The 23325-nt window shown below is 35.1% G+C and overlaps 1 protein-coding gene across 6 annotated transcripts in view; it reads left to right on the forward strand.

The window, feature by feature from the left end:
- The window catches only part of LOC117219848 (neuroligin-1), a 116949-nt gene that overhangs the window by 49484 nt on the left and 44140 nt on the right, over positions 1 to 23325 (forward strand). For all 6 annotated transcript variants that reach the window (XM_033469338.2, XM_033469335.2, XM_033469336.2 and 3 more), the window contains exon 3: positions 19435 to 19581. In XM_033469338.2, the coding sequence (XP_033325229.1) occupies positions 19435 to 19581 (147 nt within the window). The remainder of the gene's footprint in view (positions 1 to 19434; positions 19582 to 23325) is intronic.

Genomic DNA, 23325 nt, shown 5'->3' on the forward strand with positions numbered 1-23325 from the left:
AAAAAAGTCACATACGTATAATTTATGTCATTTATAATGAAAATCGTATGATATCTGGATAAATCTAATCTTGTTATTACCATGAAGTAGTATTTAGGGGCAACAAACAGTTTTATACGCCTTTTTCTATTACACAATGCGACTGAATGATAACATTGTCGACAACAAAAAAATGAAAATCGCTTACGAAATAAGCGTTCATTAAAAACACGTAAAAATACACAAAAATAGTTGATATTTGTACATTTCATATCCAATAACAATACGTAGCATGGTACGGGGACATACATATAATTGGTCTTCGAGAAATTATTATAAAAATAATGTGAAGATAGAACATTTATTGCCAGTCTTATTTTCTGTAAAGAAAAGAAAATAGTATTTGTAATAACAGTGTTTTCAATGAAAATGCGTATGAAACTGTTCGTTGCAATCCGAAGCACAACAAATTTTCAGATTTTTCTAATAAACAACAAATTAGAAACTACTTCAATCTCAGGATATTTTATGCCGTTTCTGAAATACGTTAACCTGAAGCTGAAAATAATCGAGCATCGCCTGAAAAATGGTTGATATTCCTTTATTTCCTATATAATATGCACGTTTCCATATTATTTACGAAAAGATCTGATATCACTACACGAGAATATATGGATTTTATATTTTTGTCCCGCGAAGCTGTGTTTTGCCGCACTGTGCGCTGTTCCGTTGCAAAATTGAACGTGCATGCTTCGCGAAAGAAGCAAACAGCGTCGCAAATTCTCCGAAAACCATGCGTTACGGTCTCAACCAAAAAACTCTGTTCGTTCTGTAGGATTTAGAATTGAATATAGTGCGAGTTGTGTTAATTTTGTTTTCGCGAAACAAATACCCCGGGTATCTGGGTGCGCATCGTAGCGCAACGGAGGAACGGTAATCCGGGCGCAGCAAAAAGTTAATTCTCCAGTGACCGAAACTTCGGAACTAACTTGCCGGGGCTGAAACTGCGGCACGCTTACTGATGCCAAATAATGCCCCAAGGATTAGGCGAGCCATGCCAAACGATCTTCATAATAATCGTCACGATTGTTGTCTTGTTACGACGGTCTTACTGCAGTTTTACGAACGGGGACTGTCGCGCGCGTGTTCCTACGAATCACCGCTTGTTCCCATTGTTATCTGGAATCGCATAATTGGCCTCGCGTTCGTGCGAGATTTCCCAACGATAAGCCGGCGCTTTAGAATACAGCCGCACGAGATAACTACGGAAGAAACGAAGATACTCGGAAACTAGGAATCATGTTCTTCCAACGAAAATCATTTCGAGGGGACTGACATAACCGTGATATGCCGCCAAGATTTATGTAGCTTTGTACTTTCTATCTAATAAATAAAAGGGGACTGTAAGTCACAGTGATAGAGTGCTGTTGACACTATTGTTACCGATATTTTTGTATTGTACAATTGTGTTACAATTTATCGAATTAATTTTGTGATGACTATAGCAGACGTCGAGAAGTAATTATTGGGTTGGCAATTAAGTAATTGCCGATTTCAGTTATAGATGTCTCTCACTCCTATTTTTATGATATCCGTAAATGTTATATTATAAAATTATTATTATTATTATTATGTTATTTTTTATTATCTGTGAATGTTAGCAACTGACAAATTGAATGCAGCGGTCAAGGAAAAGCGACCAGTATTGGCCAATCGTAAAGGCGTCATTTTCCACCAGGACAATGCTAGGCCGCACACGTCTTTGTCCACTCGGCAAAAATTGATGAATATTGGTTGGGAATTGATGTTACACCCATCATATAGTACTGACCTCGCGCCATCGGATTACCACTTGTTTCGATTCTGGACAACTCCCTTCGTGGTAAAACTTTTAATGATGATGACGCTGTAAAATCTCTCTTAACTCAGTTTTTGGCCGAAAAGGATCAGACTTTCTACGAACGTGGAATTTTTATGTTGTCAGAGAGATGGCAAAAGGTCATCGAACAAAATGGAAAATACATTACAGATTAAACTTCATTCCAAGTAAAAAAATTTTTTATTTCATTGAACAAATCGGCAATTACTTAGTTGCCAACCCAATATATAGAAAATATAGAACAGAGGAAATAATTTTTATTGAAAATTATTAAAATATATCTTTTAACCTATTTGGTGTGAACATAGTGTTAAATAGAAATTATTAAAAGGTGTCTTTGAACACCTTCGGTAGAAATAGTGTTCTTTCGAAGAGTGTAAGTCTGCTTATTTCCATTATTTCACATCAATTAGTGACAGATCAGTATCACGTCATACTGTTCATATATTGTCACCCGTGGTCGCGTGGCTTTCATTTCTACGATTTCACGTGGTTTCACGTGACGCGACAATAGCATGTTTCTACCCTAACAGATCGTAGTAGGTATAATTGTTCGAATCAAGTGTGTCAATCTGAAATTCGTTTGTTGCAGGTTTATTTAACCTCTTGCAATACAACAATGAGGCAGACCCCTGATAAAGATTTCATACATAATCTGCTATATGCGACTGTTATCCGTTTCTTCGAAATCGAAACAAAATTGAATTCTTGTTATCGAAGTTTTGGAATGAAAGTAAATCAAGACATGCAAGAAACAAAAATTGTCTCGTTCTGTACTGCGTCTCATAACTATAAAATCACCTAAAAAATTTTCAGTTTTTATACCTTTTAGTTCATACAATAACGGCGCCCACACAAATTGTAGTCGCATAAAAAAGAAGAAAAACGTTCAGAAATGTTTAACGTCTGGAGGAATATAAAATCGTAATCAAATATTAAGTCAGAGAAATCTGTTCTTGTCAAAATTTCGATTGATTATATCGTTACTTAAATCGAATATGTCTAGTAGGGCATAAAAACTCGACCAAATCAAAATTTCATTTAATATTAACCCCCGCGCCACTAGAAAATGCTATAATATTTTTCAAAATAATCGTAACAGTATCGGAATCCTTCATAATGATATCGTTTATAGTAATAATTATTTATATATAATATATGAGCCGTTTATATTGAAAGTGGCAGTGCTTTACCGTAATGAAAAGTGGTGGTTTTTTAATGTTTATACGAAATTATTTATACTGAGAAAACTATCAGTATCCTGAGATAACAAATACAAGTAAATCATCTCGAAAGTTAGCATCCATATTTTTAAACGTGTTAAAACGCAAACCCTTAAATATATCGACTTAAAAACAAAGTGACTTATGCCACTTTCAAAATAAACGGCTCATATATTATATATAATAAATTAATAATTATATATAACAAATTGCAATACATCGTATAAAATGGAAATACCGACTGCAAAGCGTTAACTTATTACTGCAAAAACTTCGGATGAATAGAATTGTCATTTCAGCCGAAGCATCGCTTATTCTCTGGGAAATTCAAGAATACAATCTTTAATTTCGACCAAAAAATATGGAGCAGCTATTGCTCCGTAAATACGAAATATCTAAACGCTTCGCAGTAACGCCCGGATCCAGAAACGGCGACCGTAACGATCATAGTGCAATCCGCTCGCGCTACGAACGCTCGCATTATTTATTAACGCTCCCTGGCATTATTTGCGAGCAGTTTATCTGCGCCATTATTGCGCTCGCGTTTCCACTAACTTTTATCGGTAGCAGCGTGCCCCTGGAAACGAAGTCAGCCAGAGCAATGGACAATGAAAAGTTCCGAGATAGCTGCGTCACGTATGATACATTGCGGGCATAAGTGCAGGAGGTGAAAGACGGTTATGGTTTCTGGGTATCATTCGAAAGTAGCCACTCGAGTTCGAGCGATGCTGGAATTTACGAATTTACATCGCCGTTCGCGTAGCCTAGTTGACAGGGAATAGGATTATAAAGATATTCGAGAGAGGAAGTGGAAGATAGCTAGATAGATAGATAGAGAGGGAGAGAAAGATGAAGCCTTGGCAATCGCAGTAACTTTTATCGGTGCTTTTACGTAAAGTGGTCTCATGATCTCCAACTTTCCCTATTTATGATCGTTTCGTTTCGCACCGTTTTATCGCAGCATTGTGGCGCTAATATGTTAGCGACTCGACGACGTCTTGCTTCATGATTGGACATTTTGTTACTATCATAGTATTATAGTACAAGTCCAATAACATACATATGATTTTTATTCAAATTTTTGATTCAATTGTTTGAGGAGTTGTGTCGCTTATCACTGGGTAAACAGTCTATAAACACTTTCTCAGTTACTGAGCGAATTGTCTTGTTCTATAAAAAAAAAACAGGAACGTTTACATACTTAATAACCCTTTTAGTGACGAACAACGATATATGTATGTATACAGAGTGTCCTATAATTATGTTAGCACTCGGAAAGGGGTGATTCCCGAGGTCATTTGAAGTAACTTTTTCCTTAGCAAAAATGCAATCCGTGGCTTTGTTTACGAGTTATTAACTAAAAACATTGACCAATGAGAGGCGAGCTTGTCTACCAATAGGTGGTCGAGCCAACAAGCGGAACCGGGTTTCGACCGCTCGTTGGCTCGGTCACCTTGCGCCAGCTGGCTCGCAAAAAAATTATTGACATCGTATTATGTGCACCTCGAAATCAAACAACTTTTGCCTGACACCTTTTTTCCATTGTCAAAAACGAACGAGTTATTCAGGTGTTTCGTTTCAAATGCCCTGCCCTGTATATATATTATATTATAATTATATTATATATTATAATTAATTAACTTCTCCGATGATAAAAGTAATGTACTTTCAATAAAGAACGAATTATATCGTTGTTGACTACACTGGAAACAATGTTGTTTTCTTGATATTTTTAATGAACAACAGTTCATTTCTCATTTGTTCTTCCTTCTTGAATTTTCTAATTATCAGGTTTTACAAAATCCTTGTAATTTCTTTCGTAACTTTACCAAACTATTGGGTGTCCCATAAGTTTCTTCCCTTTTTTTGATGCGAAATGAATGCACGATATTTTTTGCTTAAGATGGATTTATTATGTTATATATGAACCGTTCTGTTCTATAACCTTCTTCCATCTCTCAGGAAGCCTCATTATGCCCTCTTTCCAAAATTGTTGAAGCTTACTTGTAAAATATTCATCTAGGTGCGTTTTTATTTCGCTTATGGATTTGAAAGATTTACCACGGAGAGAATTTTTTAAGGAGAGGAACAAGTAGTAATCGGATGGAGCAAGGTCTGGGGAGTATGGAGGATGAGGTAGAACGTCCCAATCAAACTATAATAATTTTTGCCTTACGGCTAACGCAACATGCGGTCTTGCGTTGTCGTGATGGAAAACGACGCCTCGTCGGTTCGCCAATTCTGGCCGTTTTTCTGCTATGGCGGCTTTCAGTTGATCCAGTTGATTGCAATATTTATCAGCATTGATCGTATCACCTTGAGGAAGGAGCTCGTAGTACACTACACATTTCCAGTCCCACCAAATGCACAGAAGAACCTTCTTCAGGTGAAGTCCAGGCTTCGCAACAGTTGAAGGTCTATTTTCCTTGGACCAATTGCGTTTTCGATGCACATTTTGGTATAAAATCCAAGTCTCGTCTCCAGTGACAAGCCTCTTTAAGAAAGGATCCCTTTCATGTCGCTGGAGAAGCAAATCGCACGTAGAGACACGGTTCATAAGGCCGGTCTCCGTCAATAGGTGTGGAACCCAAACTTCATATCGATTCGCGTATCCCATTTTGATTAAATGTTTACGTACCGTTGTCTTGGGAATATTAGTGTGGCATCCACTATCTCACGCACACTATATTGTGGATTTTCAGTGAGCACAGTCTTGATAATGTCCGTATCAGTCGTTGCTGGGCGGCCGCTGCGGTCTTCATCTTTCAACTCGAAATTGCCAGCTCTAAATTTCTTAAACCAATCGCGGACGGTCCTAATAGTGGTAGTACCACTCCCGTAAACGGTGCAAATCTCGTCTGCAGTGTCCTTTGCACTATTGCCTTTCTTAAAGCAATGAAGCATAACATGCCGCAAATGTGCATCTTTTGGCTCACCATATTGAACGGTGCAGAAAAAATTTTAAAAGAGGCTTTGCCACCAACGAAACGTACTTTGAAAGAACTCTGGGACAGCACTTAGATACAGCCACTTAGAGTCACTCATAGTGTGGCGCGGAAGAAACTTATGGGACAACCATTCAAACTGCTTTGGCATATTTCGCTCAGGTTCAGTACTCTTGGTCTGCTCTAATTAATGTTAATATAGCAGTTTTATAATACAAGTCTAACGAGACACGTATGATTTTCAACAAATTTTGATTACTATTTGTTTATAAATTATAGCAGTCACTTTCTTACACGATCGAGTGATTGTTATCAGTTACCGGATAGACTAATTTAATTTTTTAAAGACTATGGCAACACTTCTAGTCTTATCGATATAGTAACATTGCAGTACAAGTTTAACAATTCACGTTTGATTTTTTTTGAAACTGTTAATTTTATTAGTTTAATAGTTATAATAGTTACTTCATTTGTTAAACAACATTCATTCTCTCTCCCTCAACAGACAAATCTTATTTTTGGTACGATTACAAATAGACAGCGGATCATTTATGCAAAACATCTGCATAAAGTTTATAAAACTAGAGTTAAATAAAACTGTATTCACATTCTTTTAATGGTCTGAATAATTTGAGAATAATGTTACCATTTAATATTTACAGTTTAGTTTTTTTACTATTTAGTATTTCCTATTTCGTATTTACAATTTAGTATTTATTATTTAGTATTTACAGTTTAGTATTTACTATATTAATAACCTAAATATCGTTATAAATAACGTGCAATTGTAGTATAAAGTCAAATTGTTACTTGTTTGTGAACAAAATTTGCTTTGCATGGTTGTTTTCTTACTCCTGGGCGACGTAGAATTTTTAATTGCATTCCTTATCTCCGGTGGTAGAAAGCTGCAGAGCAAGTATGCGAGTCACCGGAATTTTCTTTAGCTAATTTCTGTTTTCTAAAAGAAACACCAGCGTCGCTTTGCGAGCGTTATTACTGCAACCGGTCTGTTATTAAGTGCGGAGTTTTCGTAAATTCACGGGAAACCGGGTAATTAGCCGGGACCGTAAGAGCTCTTATCTTTTAGAGGGGATTCTCGTGCGAACAATTAAAAGAATCAATTTTTCTTGTGGAAATCGAGAGTGAGACGTTTGGAGACTGCCCAACGTTTCCAGACGAATTAGCAAAATAACGCAATTGCAATTATTATTGCAATTATTTCAAAACTCCGATAAAAATTGTATACATATAATAAATCGTCCAATTTTAGACAAAGCTCACACAATTTGTTTGACAGTTCGGGAATTGTATCAACAATGTCGACAATATTAATTATACATAACATTCTTTGTAATAATATAAGATAATTTTTTCTGACGGAACGAGTTCATTTTTCTTCTACTTTTATTAACTTATTAAAACTATTAAGAGGTGAAATAATTCTTGAACACGCTCCTGTTTGTATAAAAGTTGTTTTCAATGATTGAAAGATGCAGGAGCTTACACAGACGATTATTTCTTTGCTTAATAATTTGAATGAGTCGAACATAATACAGTAGTATCTGCAAAATTCTTTAAATATTTTCACTGTTTTTTAATCGATCTACTAATATTTGTCACAAATACATTCAATCCGCAGTCTAGCACTTGTATTAATCACCGAATGACTGCACAAAATAAAAATAATTATAAAAAAGTAAAAATAGAATATCAATATTAATTTCTTTTTTATTGAATTATAATAAAAATTATGCTTTGTACGATTAGTCGCATTGGTATCTTTTTACAGGTAACTTGCAAAATCCTTATTTATCTTAATGTTAAAGTTAATGGACTTACGCCGACTGGCTTCTGAACCGTCCACATATACATTCTCCAAACATCTATAATTTCGTTATAAATCGCGGACACACAGTTCTGGGATACATATACTTTTAGAAAATGCGATTAACAAAATGGACTTTTTCCAAGTTCTAGAGCAGAACGCCCCCTTGAAGCATCGCAGACCGCTTCGAGTCGGGTTTCCTTCGAGATGCATCGAAGATTAGGATTGTTCGACGGGGCGGGGTAGCATGCACGTGTCCCGGAGGTCAAACAAATAGCAGAAGCGCTACAACCGCGGAATAAATTACCGACTTCGAGCTCAATTTTCTCCTAAGTAAAGTCTCCCCGGTACTTTTATCCGCGCGAATCCTTGTCAAACTGGGACCATAATCCCATATCTCTTGCCCGACTTTACACGGCCGTAACACGACTTATAAAACACGGGGGAGCGCCGGTGCTTCAGCTTTATCGTTTCCAGAAGTTCCGCTGCCCCGACCCGCATGAGAACACAGGTCTGGTACTCATCACCGGAGGAATTGTAAAATTTCAGTCGACGGTAAATTTCTTTAATCCTGCCTGGTTTACTACGTCGGGTAGTAGAACGCACTCGCTTCCTTAACGCTAACTTCTGCACTTCGTTATTTGAGTTTGCGTCCTGCTGCGACGCGACGCACACTGCGTCTGTCAATACACAAAATTCAAAAAAGTCACTGCTTCATATTTCTTGAGAACTATGTGTACGATATGTTAAAATGTCTAAATAAACATATTTAGCAACAGAATGTTCAAAAACTTGAGCAGGAGATTGATTTCAAGTGAGATAGCCGAGCGAATATTAGGCAGATCAAAAAGCACGTCAGTTCACATCGCAGTTTCTTTAGATTGTCTTATGAACAGAAGGCCATTTTATGATAGTAAATGATTTATGAATGAAATTTGGAATGAATGAAAATTTAACTATAGAAAATGATATGATTGCAATCAAACCATAGTAATTTTGTGAATGCAGTAATTAAGCTCGATTTATCTCCGTACACTTTAAATAAAGTTTAAAAAAAAACGGCTCAAAATATCCTGGGATTCTTATTTTGACATATTCGTCAGATAGTGCATTTTGATACTATAAAAACATTTTTTGCAAAAAGTTGCGATCTTCAGAGTCATTTAATAAAATATATAATCATAGTCGGTCAACAGCTTTGTACGCGGACATTTACTTATGGAAATATAAGATTTGATTATTTAATAAAAACTAAACAAGAACGTTTTTTATGAAATCATATAGTTTTTGTATGCAAACCGATGCATCTTTGTATTTTCACTGATAAATTATTAAGGCATTTTGGTCTAAAATTGATTAGCTTAGAAGTTATCATTTTTGTTCCGGATGCTCGTGTGACAGCCGTACTGTGCGACGCTGTGATTTGTCTCTGCGGATACAGTGTACCGGATGAACCGTTGTAAGATTCTTATTTACTGAAATTCACGCTCGGCGACCCGAATGCTATGTCACCACGATCGTCCTTTTGTTTGCCACTCCCTTTCTGCCTCCTATTTCCCGATGTAAGACAAAGCTAAATCCTCGAGAAACTACGGAACTATTTGATAGATGAAATCAATGGTTCCATTAAGTTAGTTAACTTGCTGTTACTTTCTTGAGATTACTTTCGGTAAAACCACTATGACAAGACGGTGGTTCGTGCATTGTTTGATTTGGGAATGAATGTTTCATAAATGGATTGTATTGGACTGTTCGGGAAATAGAGGTATTAAAAAAGCATTTGATTCAGTATTTCGCCAATAAACAATAGGACTTTCTCGAGCATAAGATCTCACAGACAAAAGAATAATAGTAATAATAATGGTAATAATAGTAATATTTATTGTTTAACGAGAGAAAAGCCCTGTGTTATTGTATTAAAAAGAGGAAAGCAAAGAAGTGATACAATAAAAAGACGCAATGGAAGATAAAATAAGTTGTCAAGATAAATAAATTAAAGCGAGAAATGGTGAAAATAATAAAAAATACTAGTGTATGAGATCGTTGAAACTTAACAAAATAAGATTAGAATACATAGAAAGATTAGAATACATATTAAAGAAATAAAAGAAGAAGAAAAAGCGAGACAGGAGAAGATGAAAAAAGAAAAAAAATGTCAAAAAGTTATAGAACAAAGCATTATTAAATAATATTTACTTTAAACATTAAAAAATTGCCTTTCATTTTCTAGTGAAAGAACAAAATTATTTTCCGAACAACCCAATGGTTGTTGCAACGAAAAATACGCGTAATAAGTATAGCTTTGATTATGGATTTTCTCCTGTAATTTTGGAAGTATCAGTTTCTACTCTTAGGTGTTCACTCTGTGGAAGTATTCTATGGAAGTCATTAGCTGAGCTCGTTTTCCCACAAAATGCCACACATCTATTTCCTACAATTAATAAAACTATAGAATTTTCTTTTTGGAAGCTTGCTGTTTCTTAAAAAGTGAGTGTAATTGAAATACCGCATAGGTAATTAAATCTTCATTAATACAGATGACAAAAAGATTTCAATTTATTAATGCTGATTAATATTACGTAAATAAATTACGATGAAATCTCGTTGGATGACAAAATTTTCCAGTGTTGTGCAATCTATTTATTTATTTATTTATTTACTTATTTATTTATTAATGTTTTAAACTAAATGGTTTATTCACCGAATATAGGAATCTATATACACTCGAAGCCTGTATTTAGAAATTTTCTGCAAAGTTCGCGTATTTCGAAAACAATTCGCTAGGGGACAATTCGCCTTTTCGTTTCGAATACAACGCGGCCACCGTTCCGACGCAACTATCGAGGCTCTACTGTAATCTCGCTGTGACAATGCACGCGAGACTACCGTCAAATGGCGTCAAAGGGAGCGGATAAGAGGTAGGAGCGAATGAAAGGTCGAGCTTATCCGAAATCCGTGGAAAATTGCTGGCCTCTTCTCTCTGTTTATGACGCCGGAATTCAACGCCAGGGCGAGAACAAAACGGCGAAATGTGTGTGGGCGTTCGGAGGACCTTGAACGTCATATGCCTGCCGTTGCTGCTCACGGAACCACGTGCGAACATATGTTGCCGCGTTGCTTCCTCAATTCCGTAGTGCATTGCAGACGATTATTCGATTTACGACAGAGAACCTGCAAGCACCGCGGGAGTGAGGCGGCTTCGCGTCGAAATCGACGAAATGCAAGCCTACGACCAGCATCGAGGAGATAATGAAGAGGAACGACAATTAACTGTAACTTTACTCCATAATTTTAACTGTTCGAATAATATTCGAGCGATTTCTTTTTAGAATAATAAAACGAACTTTGTAAATAAAGCATTCCATTTTGCGAAGTCAGTGATGCTGAATAACAGATGTAAATGTATTGAAATGTTTATAATGTATGTCGTCGAATATGGAACAGTTCGTAGCATCGTTTTATGTGAGAAGTCTTCGTATCTTCGTATACGCTTAAGGAACAACATTTTTCGAATTTAGAGTGGTATTCATCGCATCAAAATTTATAAAAATTGCTTAAGAGTCGATAAACTGTGAAAGAAGAATAAAATTTGTTGGATAATGATATCGCATCCATTTGCCTAATTGCTAAACTTAAAAGTGTACGTATACCCATATTTATAGCACTTTATCGATGGTATTATGGGCAAAATGAAGTATCTGAACTTTTTTTTTAAATTTAATTACAAGTGCTATAAATATGGGTATACGTACATTTTTAAGTTTTATCAGGACAATGATCACAAGGCCAGAATTTCAGGAATATTTATTATACAATTGTCCAAAAGTACTGCATTCTCCTCTTCAATCGCCTGATTTAAATCCAATTGAAAATTTATGGGATCAATTGGACTGCAAAATTCGTACAACACCTACAAAGACAACAACAGAGATAAAACGACGTTTGTTAGACGAATGGAAACCGATTTCGCCGGATTATTTAAATAAAATCATCTGTAACATGCCCAAGCGATTACATGAAGTAATAAAACAAAAGGGTCAACCGACAAAATATTAATATTATGATAACATGATTAAAAAGTTTTTCATTTTATATAAAATTAATGTAATTCATTCACTGTCCGTACATTTTTGCGACGTTAAATTTTGTCACAATCTTGTTTATCGCTTAGTATACAAAAGAACATGTGCAATAAATAAACAAAATTTATGTTTCTACTTACTTTAAGAAGTGCTTTATTATATGAGAAAATATTTGATTCAATAATACTATCATAAACAATAAAAAGAGCAATAATTCTTGTTGCGACGGCAACACCGAAGGTCGAACGTCCCTGGCCATCTCTTGAGCAATTAGCAATATACCTGCGACAGAAAAAATGCATCCGAACGAAAGTACTCTTCGACCCGACGAACGGACAACACGTGCGACAGACTCATAAATTCTATATTTGACAAACGAAGAAATTACAACCCGAACTTTCGAACAGTTTCCCACTCCTCATTTCAAGTTCCTTCCGACACACCCATCTCCAATCAAAAATGCTTCATTTCCTCCACCAAAACCCACCATCCACCAATCAGCAAAAAACCGAGGTGACAAGCGGAAAGGCACCTAGAACGTCAGTCAGAACTGTTAGAACTCCCAGAACTCGTAGAACTCTAAGAACGCAAATAGAACGCAAATAACGCATCGCTAACACCATAGCTGTACTGTAATATTATTAAAGTGTATATGGAAGCAACCAGCGATTTCGTTTCAACTTAATTCCATTTGGAAACAACGCGCATATACATATTTTTGGAGAAGCAACCAGCGACTTCGTTTCAACTTAATTCCATTTGGAAACAACGCGCATATACAATTCTCCTAACAATATCGTGTCCGAATATTAATGCGAGTCACTGTATGTATAGTTATGATTTCCTAGGACATTTGTAATACTTATACCAAATAATCGCAAAAGTTTCATGAACGTATAACAAATCTAGCAAAGACATGTATCGACTTTTTACTTTCCAACTGAAGCAACTGTCAATACATCTACGTATGCCTACGTATATGCCTAGCTGTCAAGGACGGATTCGATTAACCTTATCCGACATTGTAATCTCTGCTTAACCCATTATACTCGAATGCACTGAAGCACTATTAACAATTTCTGCATCACTCTTTAAAGTACTTTTTAAATTGTTGTATATTCAAAGACTTGTTAAAAATGAAGGTGAAGTAAAAATTAAATAAACACATTTTCGCATGCATGCAATACAAAAGTAATATGCAAAATCAAAATCGTTGTAACAAAAAAATCTTAGTTTTGAAGTTGAAGTAGCTTCGAGGGCAAAGAGTTAATCTTTCAGCTGTGTAGTTCGATTTTTAATGACTGCCTCTATCGTGTCCTGATAATTTATAAAAATTATATTCCTCCGAAAATTTCGTTTTATAACGTAAGCCGTATGTTCTGATACAATTTCTCCTTCTGCTGTTCAAGGTCGAGTACTTTTTAGCTTGTTGCAAGATGCCAATTATAGAAGTATGAATAAACCCAACGCGATGATGTCTTCAGGAAGCCTTAAAAAAATGATCACAGTATTGATCTACCTAAAAGTCACGACGAAGCGAATAAAGCAAATAAAAAATGATAAGAGGATATTAACCTAGCCGATAGTATTTAATGTCTTTAATTTCTATCACATTTTATGATAAAGTTGCTGATGATGCGGGTCTACCACCGGTTACGATAATTTCTGAATATGTTATAAAACTCGACATTTTGAACATTTTTCCTTCGACAAAATTAACGCTAACAAATACCGTTACCGAGATCTACGGACGGTATTTTTTAAATTATCGTTATTGGCTCAAATAAAAAAGTTAAAAAACGAGAGTTTTTTATTTACTTTTGTTACTCGAAGTAATAGCAAAATTAAAAAGAATCATTTTAGTTATTGCCTAGCAGATTAGTGTCTCTTATCATCTAAAAAATATTCAAGTCGTTCAGTCAATATCAAAATAGTTATATCAAATATCAAAATATTTTCAGCGTTTTAAAAGGTGGACGAATACTTTTGCGCTCCACTGCATATTCTATTGTATATATTATATTGTATTGTAAAAAGTTCTTCACAATATCGTCTTTTACAACATATTCAAGAATAAATTAAACCCATAAACAGAGGTATCATCGACAACATCACCCAAATCCTTAATAGTCGCTAAGAAATTGCTAGCGCAAGTAATTACCGAACACACTTTTATTGTTTACAACTGATTAAAGACCACTAAAATAACAATGACTCTTTTATCGAACCGTTGTCCTTTGCCATCGACGCAGAAAGTTTTCACTTTACACAGTTATCTGGTATCTACTCATCATACGTTGCTACGAAGATAACCGATCGCATTTCGCATGCAACGCCGCGATAACGGAAAGTTAGGCCGATGGGTCGGGTCCAACGTAAAATACAGGATATCACTCGTAAATTTTAAGGCGGATAGGATCACCGGATCGCTGATGGAGAGGCGAAACGTGCGGCGCGGGTAGAAGCCACTGGCCTACTCACCTATCCGTCTGGCCTGGCACGATAGCACGACGTCGTGTCAAAATTCGCAACAGGTGGACCGGACGTCTCGTTTCGTTCGAGGCTTGCTTACAACGGACCGTCATTGTGGCTCGTTCGCGGACAATTGCGATTTCATGTATCCGCGAACGTGCCAATGCATCCGATGGGGCGGGGGAAGGGGGGAGGGAGGGAAGGGGGACTAACTCGGAGCAGAGCGCGCCATAAAAATTTCACACGATGTCTCCCGACGACCAAGTCAATCCTAACGAAACTTTGCGCGGCAGCGTTTTTATGGCTATCCAGTTTCGTTTTTATGGGGCCAGAGCAGCCGTCCGACGGAAATCGTGCTTTAACGTAATACTTTGAGCATTCGTCGATTACGTGTGAACCAGAGTACGGCATTTTTCGAACCAAATTTGATTCGAACAACATTTCGAACGGATCCTTCGAATATGATTTTATCCGAATAACGCTTCGAATCTTTTATTCCAATAATGTGTCGAATGAATTCGTTGAATAACGTGCAAAATATGGATCGCTTATTTAGAAAGTGGTGCAAGTCCACTTCCTTTCGTTTCGAGAAAATTGAATGTTAGCAGATCTGACAATTAAAAAATATAGGTTAATTATGTGAAGTCTGGGAATGTTTGTACTAATTTATCAATATGTAATTTGATCATATAAATTTCTTTTAGGCGAATTTAACTAAAATAACATACAATTTCCAGGCTGCAAATGGACTTACACCACTTTCATAATTAGTAAATTGTAAATATCATTTAATTTCAATTTTTAAATAACAAATATCACTTAAAATATATCTCATATTAATCCAATTTTGTTTATAAATAATAACAAGAAATAAAATGGGATTAGCATTTTTTATTTTGAACGTTAATTATATTTATATATTGTTAAACTTAACACAAGATATTGGTATTATTAATTATTTATTATTGAAATATTCATGATGCTCAGGAGGTATATAAGGTAATAGCTGCTGCATATCCTTATATTTTTCGTATGTAATAGGCTTGGCATCGTGATGGAAATTGGACTTACACCACTTTCATAATCAATGGTTACGCAATTTCTTTTAACGGCCAATTTTAAATTGAACAAAGCATTGGCATTTTTTAAGATATTAAATACTAACTAGTTATAAACAAAAAGTTTACACTAAATTGAGCATAAATTACGTTATATCTCATTTTTTTTTAAAAAAGGACTTACACCACTTTCAAAATAAACGGTCCATATGTTCAACTCTGATGTCAATAAGCTTCGAAAGACTTGTTGTCGATTTGATGTACAGTAAATTCTCTCCAATTGACATTCAGCTTATAATTTGGATTTATTATTATTATTATTGTTATTATTATTATTGTTATTATTATTATTGTTATTATTATTGTTATTATTATTATTATTATTATTTGGAAAGACAATTCTCGCGGTAACTATAAAGTTGTTGACAATTGGCGACTATAAAAACGAGCTGCGAGGCTCGAATAATCGTATCTCAAATTCTAAATTGACCAGTTTTGATTTCAAGCTGCGGGACAATTGGAGAGAATTTACTGTAACTATCATTAGCTAATTTAAGTATTCGAGGTGAAACATTTGAGGATCGTTAAGGTGAATGTTTAGTTTCTTCGATGTGGGCTTTGCGCGTTGTTCATAGTATCGTGAGAATTGATTGGAAGAGATGCAATTATGTATCAACATTTTTTCGATTACCTCGCACATTTAACATCGTTTAATCGCGTTTTCGGAACCAAAATATTTAAGCACGAAGAAGTTCAAACATTTTATTGCTTTGTGGTTTGAAAGTAGATTCTAAATTTTGTTTTATCACTCTCAGATGTAGTTGAATAGTATAAACAAAATGTTGCAATGTTCAGAACTTGAGCGGCTTAGTTAATATTCATTGTTTGAAGCAACGGAACCAACATTTCCAAGAATTATGGAGTTTAAATGTTTAATTTCTTCGTAGTTGTCTTTGCGAGTTTCTTTCAGTCTTCAAACTGTTGTAAGAATCTTAAACATAATTAACGTTTTACGTTCAATTCTACAAATTCAAAAGTAGTTAAAATTACATTTCATATTTTTAGTTACTACTTTTCAATCAAGCCTTCAGAGACTTTTTGTTAAATAACATTTACTCCCGTTTTATCTTTTTAATACAATTTCATCGTTGAAACTCGTGGCATCCTGTACACTGTGAATTTACAGAGAGAGAAAGAGAGAGAGAGAGAGAGAGAGAGAGAGAGAGAGAGAGAGAGAGATGCAAAGTTCATAAACGACGCTGCTCGGTGAACAAATTGACCGACGAAGAATCGAAACGTTTGTTGATTAGCGATCGACATTTAAAATTTGTCGGAATGTTCAGCGAGTTGTAAAAACTGTTCGGATTGGCATGATCGATCGGGGAACAGTCCAGTATTTTTGCGTGGGATATAAACATGATATGAAATGGATTTCGTAACGCGAACGGCTCTGGGAATTGAAAATATCCACGTCCCGGCAAAATGTGAAAGGTTAGCGGTATTTTATTTCAGCTGACGTTCACCGCATGCGCAAGATGCGTCGAGGTACATTTCCCGCGATTTTTATACACGGTGTCTGCAACGATATACTCGATACGGGACTGTACGCGTTGCCGAATAATAGCCTTCTTGCGCCATCCATTTATAAATTGGAAGCGGAGGACAATATTTGGTTGCTTGTGATCCGCCGCGGTAACGCGGACCCGCTGTACGCGTTATTTGCAATTGCACCTGAGTGCTTGGCTTGCTTTTAAGTTAATTGCGGGCCTGTACTCTCTAAATTAAAGTTGTTGGTGAACCTTCAAGTGAACGCTCATTAAGGGCCTGATACTAAACGGTCACGCGATCAAATATTCTTACGTTTCCCCGGAAAGTAATTACGTACTGTCCACGAGGTTTTTATTAATTCGACGGTACAAAGCAAATTTATCCATCGGCGACATTAAACAGCGGCCTCTCCGTGCGCGATTTAACGGATAACTTCGAAAAAACAAATTCGCAGCTGCGAAAGTACTATTTTTACGGCGCATGCAAATCGCGTTGTTATACAGGGCGATCACCGAATGTGATGTAACAAAGTAATATTTACAAAAGTAAAAACGATTGATACAAAAGTAATTTTTACAAACATGTGTCTTTTAAATTCGTTATTATTTTATTTGGAAATATAAGTAATGTATGTTTTTCAATATTATATGCGAAAAACAACGTCCCTCTAGCATTTTCCACGACCTTGCGCAAGGTTTCAGGTCTTAAATGCCGGACTTCGGCTCGAATGTTCTCCTTAAGTAGAAATCACGTGTTGTCGCGCAGACATCTCTTGTTCGTGACCATCCCCCGTGATACTGGACATCATACGTAGCCATTTTAATCTACAGGGTGAGGCATTTTAAACAGGTCACCTGAATAACTCGCTTGTTTTTAAAGATAGGAGAAAGTGCATTAGACCAAACTTACTTGGTATCGGGGGGCTCATATATAAACTGGTATTACCAATTTTTCTGTAGGTGGAGGCGTCAAGGAGATATGAAGGTCAATTCTGTTTTCTTAAATGGAACAGTAAGTTTTTTTACTTACATTCTGGTAGAGTGTTTCGAGGCGAATAAAGAGAACTATTATGAAGGTCATTCAAGGTCACCCGAAGTCAACTGCAAGAGAAAATAAATTGTCTCAGAGTACTTTTCGAATACTTGTGTATCACGTGTGTGTATTACGTGACACGGGTCACAAAAGATAAACAAACATTCAATCACATTGTACGCTTATCTGTATCCTCAAACATTATTGGTAATTTTAAATTATCTGTTTTAGAAAATAATTTGAAGAAAAATTCAGAGATTTATACATTTCAGCGAAGGATTAGAAATGTCGTAAATATTTCTGGTCTTTTCGTACTAAATGTCATGTGGTCATAGTGTTGTGGTCGTTGCATCGGACTTGATCTTAGCTTTTACATTATGACGATAAAAATTGCACACAAGTAAATAGATGACATTATTTTTTGATTAGATTTATAAACAAGTTTGTGTGATTATTTGCCATTTTACTGTATTTTAGCTTTGCTTTTCTGTGTCACTTTGGGTTACCTTGAATGACCTTCATAACAGTTCATTGTATTCGCCTCGAAACACTCTACCAGAATGTAAGTAAAAAAAACTTACTGTTCCATTTAAAAAAACAGAATTGACCTTCATATCTCCTTGATGCCTCCACCTACAGAAAAATTGGTAATACCAGTTTATATGAGCCCCCCGATACCAAGTAAGTTTGGTCTAATGCATTTTCTCCTATCTTTAAAAACAAGCGAGTTATTCAGGTGACCTGTTTAAAATGCCCCACCCTGTATAACCTACAAAAAAAAGATAGGAAAGATTAAAAATGAACAAGCTATGATGCTTTCAAACCCTTCAGTTTCTTAGTGACCAATCTGTACTTGGAACAGAGTTGGACAAAATTGTATTCGGACGACGGATAAAATATAAAGACTAACGAATAACATTTTATTCGACGCTGTCGAATAAAAATTTATCTAGATAACAATTTATTCGAATAAAATTTTATTCGTCACTTTTGAATAAATATTCAAACTAATAAAAATGTGTCTAGATAAAAATTTGTTCGAATCAAATTCTATTCGATTTAGAATTCATTCGAATAAGAATTTATTCGTGCAGGAATATTTATACGGAATATAGTTGACTTGTATCAAAATTATAGAATATGAAGTGTTTTATGAAGTGTACGATTTATTTCTCTCGTATTACTTTTTCGAATTATTCGAATAAAGAATTTTTCGTATCAATCGAATGAAAAATTAGTCAAACTCAACTCTGATTTGGAACAAGAGAATCGACCGGGATGAGCCTTTAATTAAGTCGTTTCCAATATTTTTCGGGATTTCCGAGATTACTCGTTGTGCTGTGCCGTTTTCTTTTTTTTTGGTAACTAATAATCAGTGTTTGATGTTTCAGGTAGTACTCCAGACTTGTTACCTGCCCTCCTCCTTATCCACGGTGATTCCTATTCATGGGGTGCTGGAAACGCTTTTGACGGAACCGCGTTAGCTGCTTATGGTCGCCTTATCGTCGTTTCTATCAATTTTCGCCTCGGCGTACTGGGTAAGTGATTTGGTCAATATTAAAACATATTTCGTGGAATTTTAATATTAAAACAACAGAGTCTTAAAAGCGACTAAACTGTATTGTTTTTATAACAATGATAAGATTAGATTTTGTTTAGACTTCGTATACTTTATTTAGACTTTTTATTATAATACATATTGGAATGAAGTAGTTCATCTAAATATTTCTCTTACAAAATTTTTGTAATACCAGGAAATGTAAAAGAAAAAGTCATAGTATAATAAATTCTCCCTAATTCGCTCTCAAATTGTGCACAAAAATGGACAATTTGGGAAAAGGATTATTCCAGCCTTGCGTCTCGTTTTTATAGTTGTTGACAAACGTTACCTATAAAAATGAGCCGCAAAGCTCGAATAATCGTATCTTCATCTTTCCATATTGTCCATTTTTTATTATAAGCTGAAGGTCAATTGGAGAGAATTTACTGTACATCAAATCGACAACAAGTCTTTCGAAGCTTGTTGACATCAGAGTTGGGCATATTTTGCACGTTATTCGACGAATTCATTCGGCACATTAGTTGAATAAAAGATTCGGACGCAAATTTGGCAGAAATTATTGCAGTTCTAACGTTGAGAAAGTAATTTGCGACATTCCAATTCAAAACTGATCAACTCGACATAATGAAAACTGTCTAATCTCTCAATATTTTCTGAAGAATTCATGGATAACAAAATTTTACACAATGATTTATTAAAGATATAGATTTAACATTACACGATACAAGAGACATTAATATTAACATACATAAAAAATTTTTCACACAATGAAGAACTTGCTGAAGAATTTGCTAATGTACAAAGTTTACACAGTGATTTATGAACGATTTAGGTTATACAATATCGTACGATCCGGAAAATGTTAAAATTGATAAATATAAAAAATTGTTCACCAGATAGATTAATTCGTAAACATTTTGTAAGGAATATTTATTAACGAACTAAATTTACATAGTAATTTATTAAAGATGTAGATTTCATATATATTGCAGGATACAAAAGACATAAAAATTAATACATGTAAGAGATTGTTTGTCTTTGAAAATTTTCTACGAACTTGTGAAGTTAATTGATTTGACCACTCAAAATATGATAACAATGAGCGTTTTTACAGTTCCTAACATTAATTAGAAAATCTTATATTTTTAATCGCGATAGGCTCATCAATGATTTATGTTTTATTTCAATACGAGAGTTTATTATTTTTGAGGTTTAGTCTCGCACGCTTTTCCATATTCGAGGCCTACTTTTCAGGAATGCAGCATCGTTCTCGCGTTCTATCTGGGTCCACGAGAAAACACCTAAATTATGGTTTATCTGTTCATTGTCTGAACCCGGCAATGTACTTGAATAAATATGAAAACGTTTTCTCCGATCAAGGCTCCTAAATATTGCAGGACCGCTATCTGACCCATTAGTCCACCTATCCCAATAACCATTACGAGCCGTTTTAAACGCCAAATGACAGACACGAACAATACCAATAACAATGCGCATCAATTATTAATGGCAACGGCTGTTGAGATCCTACTAATGAGATACCACTGCAGTTAATTATAATATCTGGTATATGCTAATAATGCTGCCCCCCCCACACACACACAACAAATTTTAACTTCCCTTTTGCGTTTTGTCCATTAATAGGTGGACGTTATAAATTTTCACATGCGCTTAATACGAATCATAAAGTGATTTTTCTGCATTCAATAACTTTTATAAAATATAATTTCCAAGGAAAAGTACTGTAAGAGTTTTTACTGTCCTAACCTAATAAAAGCAATCGCGCACGATTCTTACGAATAATAATTCAACAGATTTTTCCAAATTCAACGTTATATTCTTTGTACAACATTATAAAGCATTAAACACGTTTAAATAGTGTTTAAGGTGAGTGTCATAGATTCATGGAAACAATTTAATCGATGTTTGAAAATAATTAGAACATATAGGATCAAGTTGACCAGTCTGGCTTTCGAGTGTCTCGTTTATTATCGGTCATACATGTAGATTTAATCCGCAAATAGAGGCGCAACGCTCACGCAATTTAACAGCGCAAGCTACATATTTTAATGCCCGGCAGAAAATCCTGTCCTATATATGTTTAAACTATTTTTGTTGGCTGTGTTGTTTCTATTTCCTTTATTTTACATAAATATTTTCTTCGACTACTGCGAGTTTCTACGATTAGTTTGACATTGTGATCGAGCTTTTATGGGACGTTTACTCAGTTATCGCTTATTTGCTACAACAATGATGCAACTAAAAGTTAGAAGTTTTCGAATTATTGGTACAGAAAAATCAATATTTAGTTATACTATGTACGACACATTAATTTTATTAAAGAAATGCAAAATATATGAAAATTTCGAGAACAGTATCAAGTCTCATATCATACGATGTTACTATAAATATAACCATTCGTTTCGTTCTTTTCTTTATTATTGATTATGTATTTGTACTTATAACGTAGTGAAAAATAGATTTTAGAGTAATCCTTGTTAAATATTTATTTTATCAATAACAGTATGTTAAATGGCTCTCGACTAAATAGTGAATTTCTCATTGATAGCGTTATAAATCAGAATTAAGGTTCCTTTAAATATAAACAATCATTTATAGTACTCAAAAAGAATATTATTATATTTCGATATAGTATACGATATATGTAGTATAATACCATTTGCGTATCACAAACTGACGTTGTTACGAAGTTGTAATTAGATTTTTATGCAAAATAAAACTGCTCTTCGTCAATTACAATAATGAGTCAAATAAAAATTTCTTTCTTCATTTAATAATTTCAATGAATTGAAAATAATACATACATGTCCAGCAATTCTTATAATATTTTCATTGTTTTAAATTTCATCTACCAATTTTTATTATAAATGCATAAAATCCACTGTCTAGTCGTAATAATTCAGAACATTCGACCTCGCAGCAAATATATAATAAAAAGCTCATAATAAAAATCGTGCGAAATCTTAATATCTGGACAATAAATAAAAACGAAAGAACAATTAAACGCGTTGGATTGTTTACCGCGAAGTTACAGTCGTTCAACGAAAATCTCATAATAATAATCGAAGGCATGAAAATAATAAGGAAGTTGCGCGCAAGCTCTTGTCCTAAAGCAGAAATTCTGGAGCTCGTTACGGTTACCATTTTCCTGCTTTCTTTGCTGGAAACTTTGACATTCTCGTTCGTCTTATTTTCTGCAACCGGAAACTGGGTTTCCTCCTCAACTTGTATTAAATCCGCAACAATAATCTGAGTCCCGAAGTCGGTCAGCGCGCGTTTGCAGCGCGAGCAGAAATCGCTAATCCATGCAGAAGAAGTTCTGCGTTCTTGCCGGCGCAATAAAAAATAAATCTGCGCTCTGCACAAACGAAAACAGCTTTTTGTTCGACCCCAGACTTGAATTTGAAACTGGACGGAGGACGATGACGTGCCGTTCTGTGAACTCCGCGAAAACTGTCGAAGCGCGATTATTTAACCGGCTTGCGCTGGCAAAGTTATGGCAAAAGTAAATGATGGAGAAAATGGTGGAACTGTTTAGAAAGTTCTATTTAGCAAATGGACCACGACCTTTTAAAATATGCTTCCGAGTTCCGGCCTAGGGCAGATCGAGAAATATTCCTGGAACGAAATGTTTCAGTTTGAGTAAAACTTAACAATTTATCTATTCGAAGTCTATTAATAGGATTTTCAATTACTGCGA

Source organism: Megalopta genalis, chromosome 7 (genome assembly GCF_051020955.1).
Source record: "Megalopta genalis isolate 19385.01 chromosome 7, iyMegGena1_principal, whole genome shotgun sequence".
Lineage (NCBI taxonomy): Eukaryota > Metazoa > Arthropoda > Insecta > Hymenoptera > Halictidae > Megalopta > Megalopta genalis.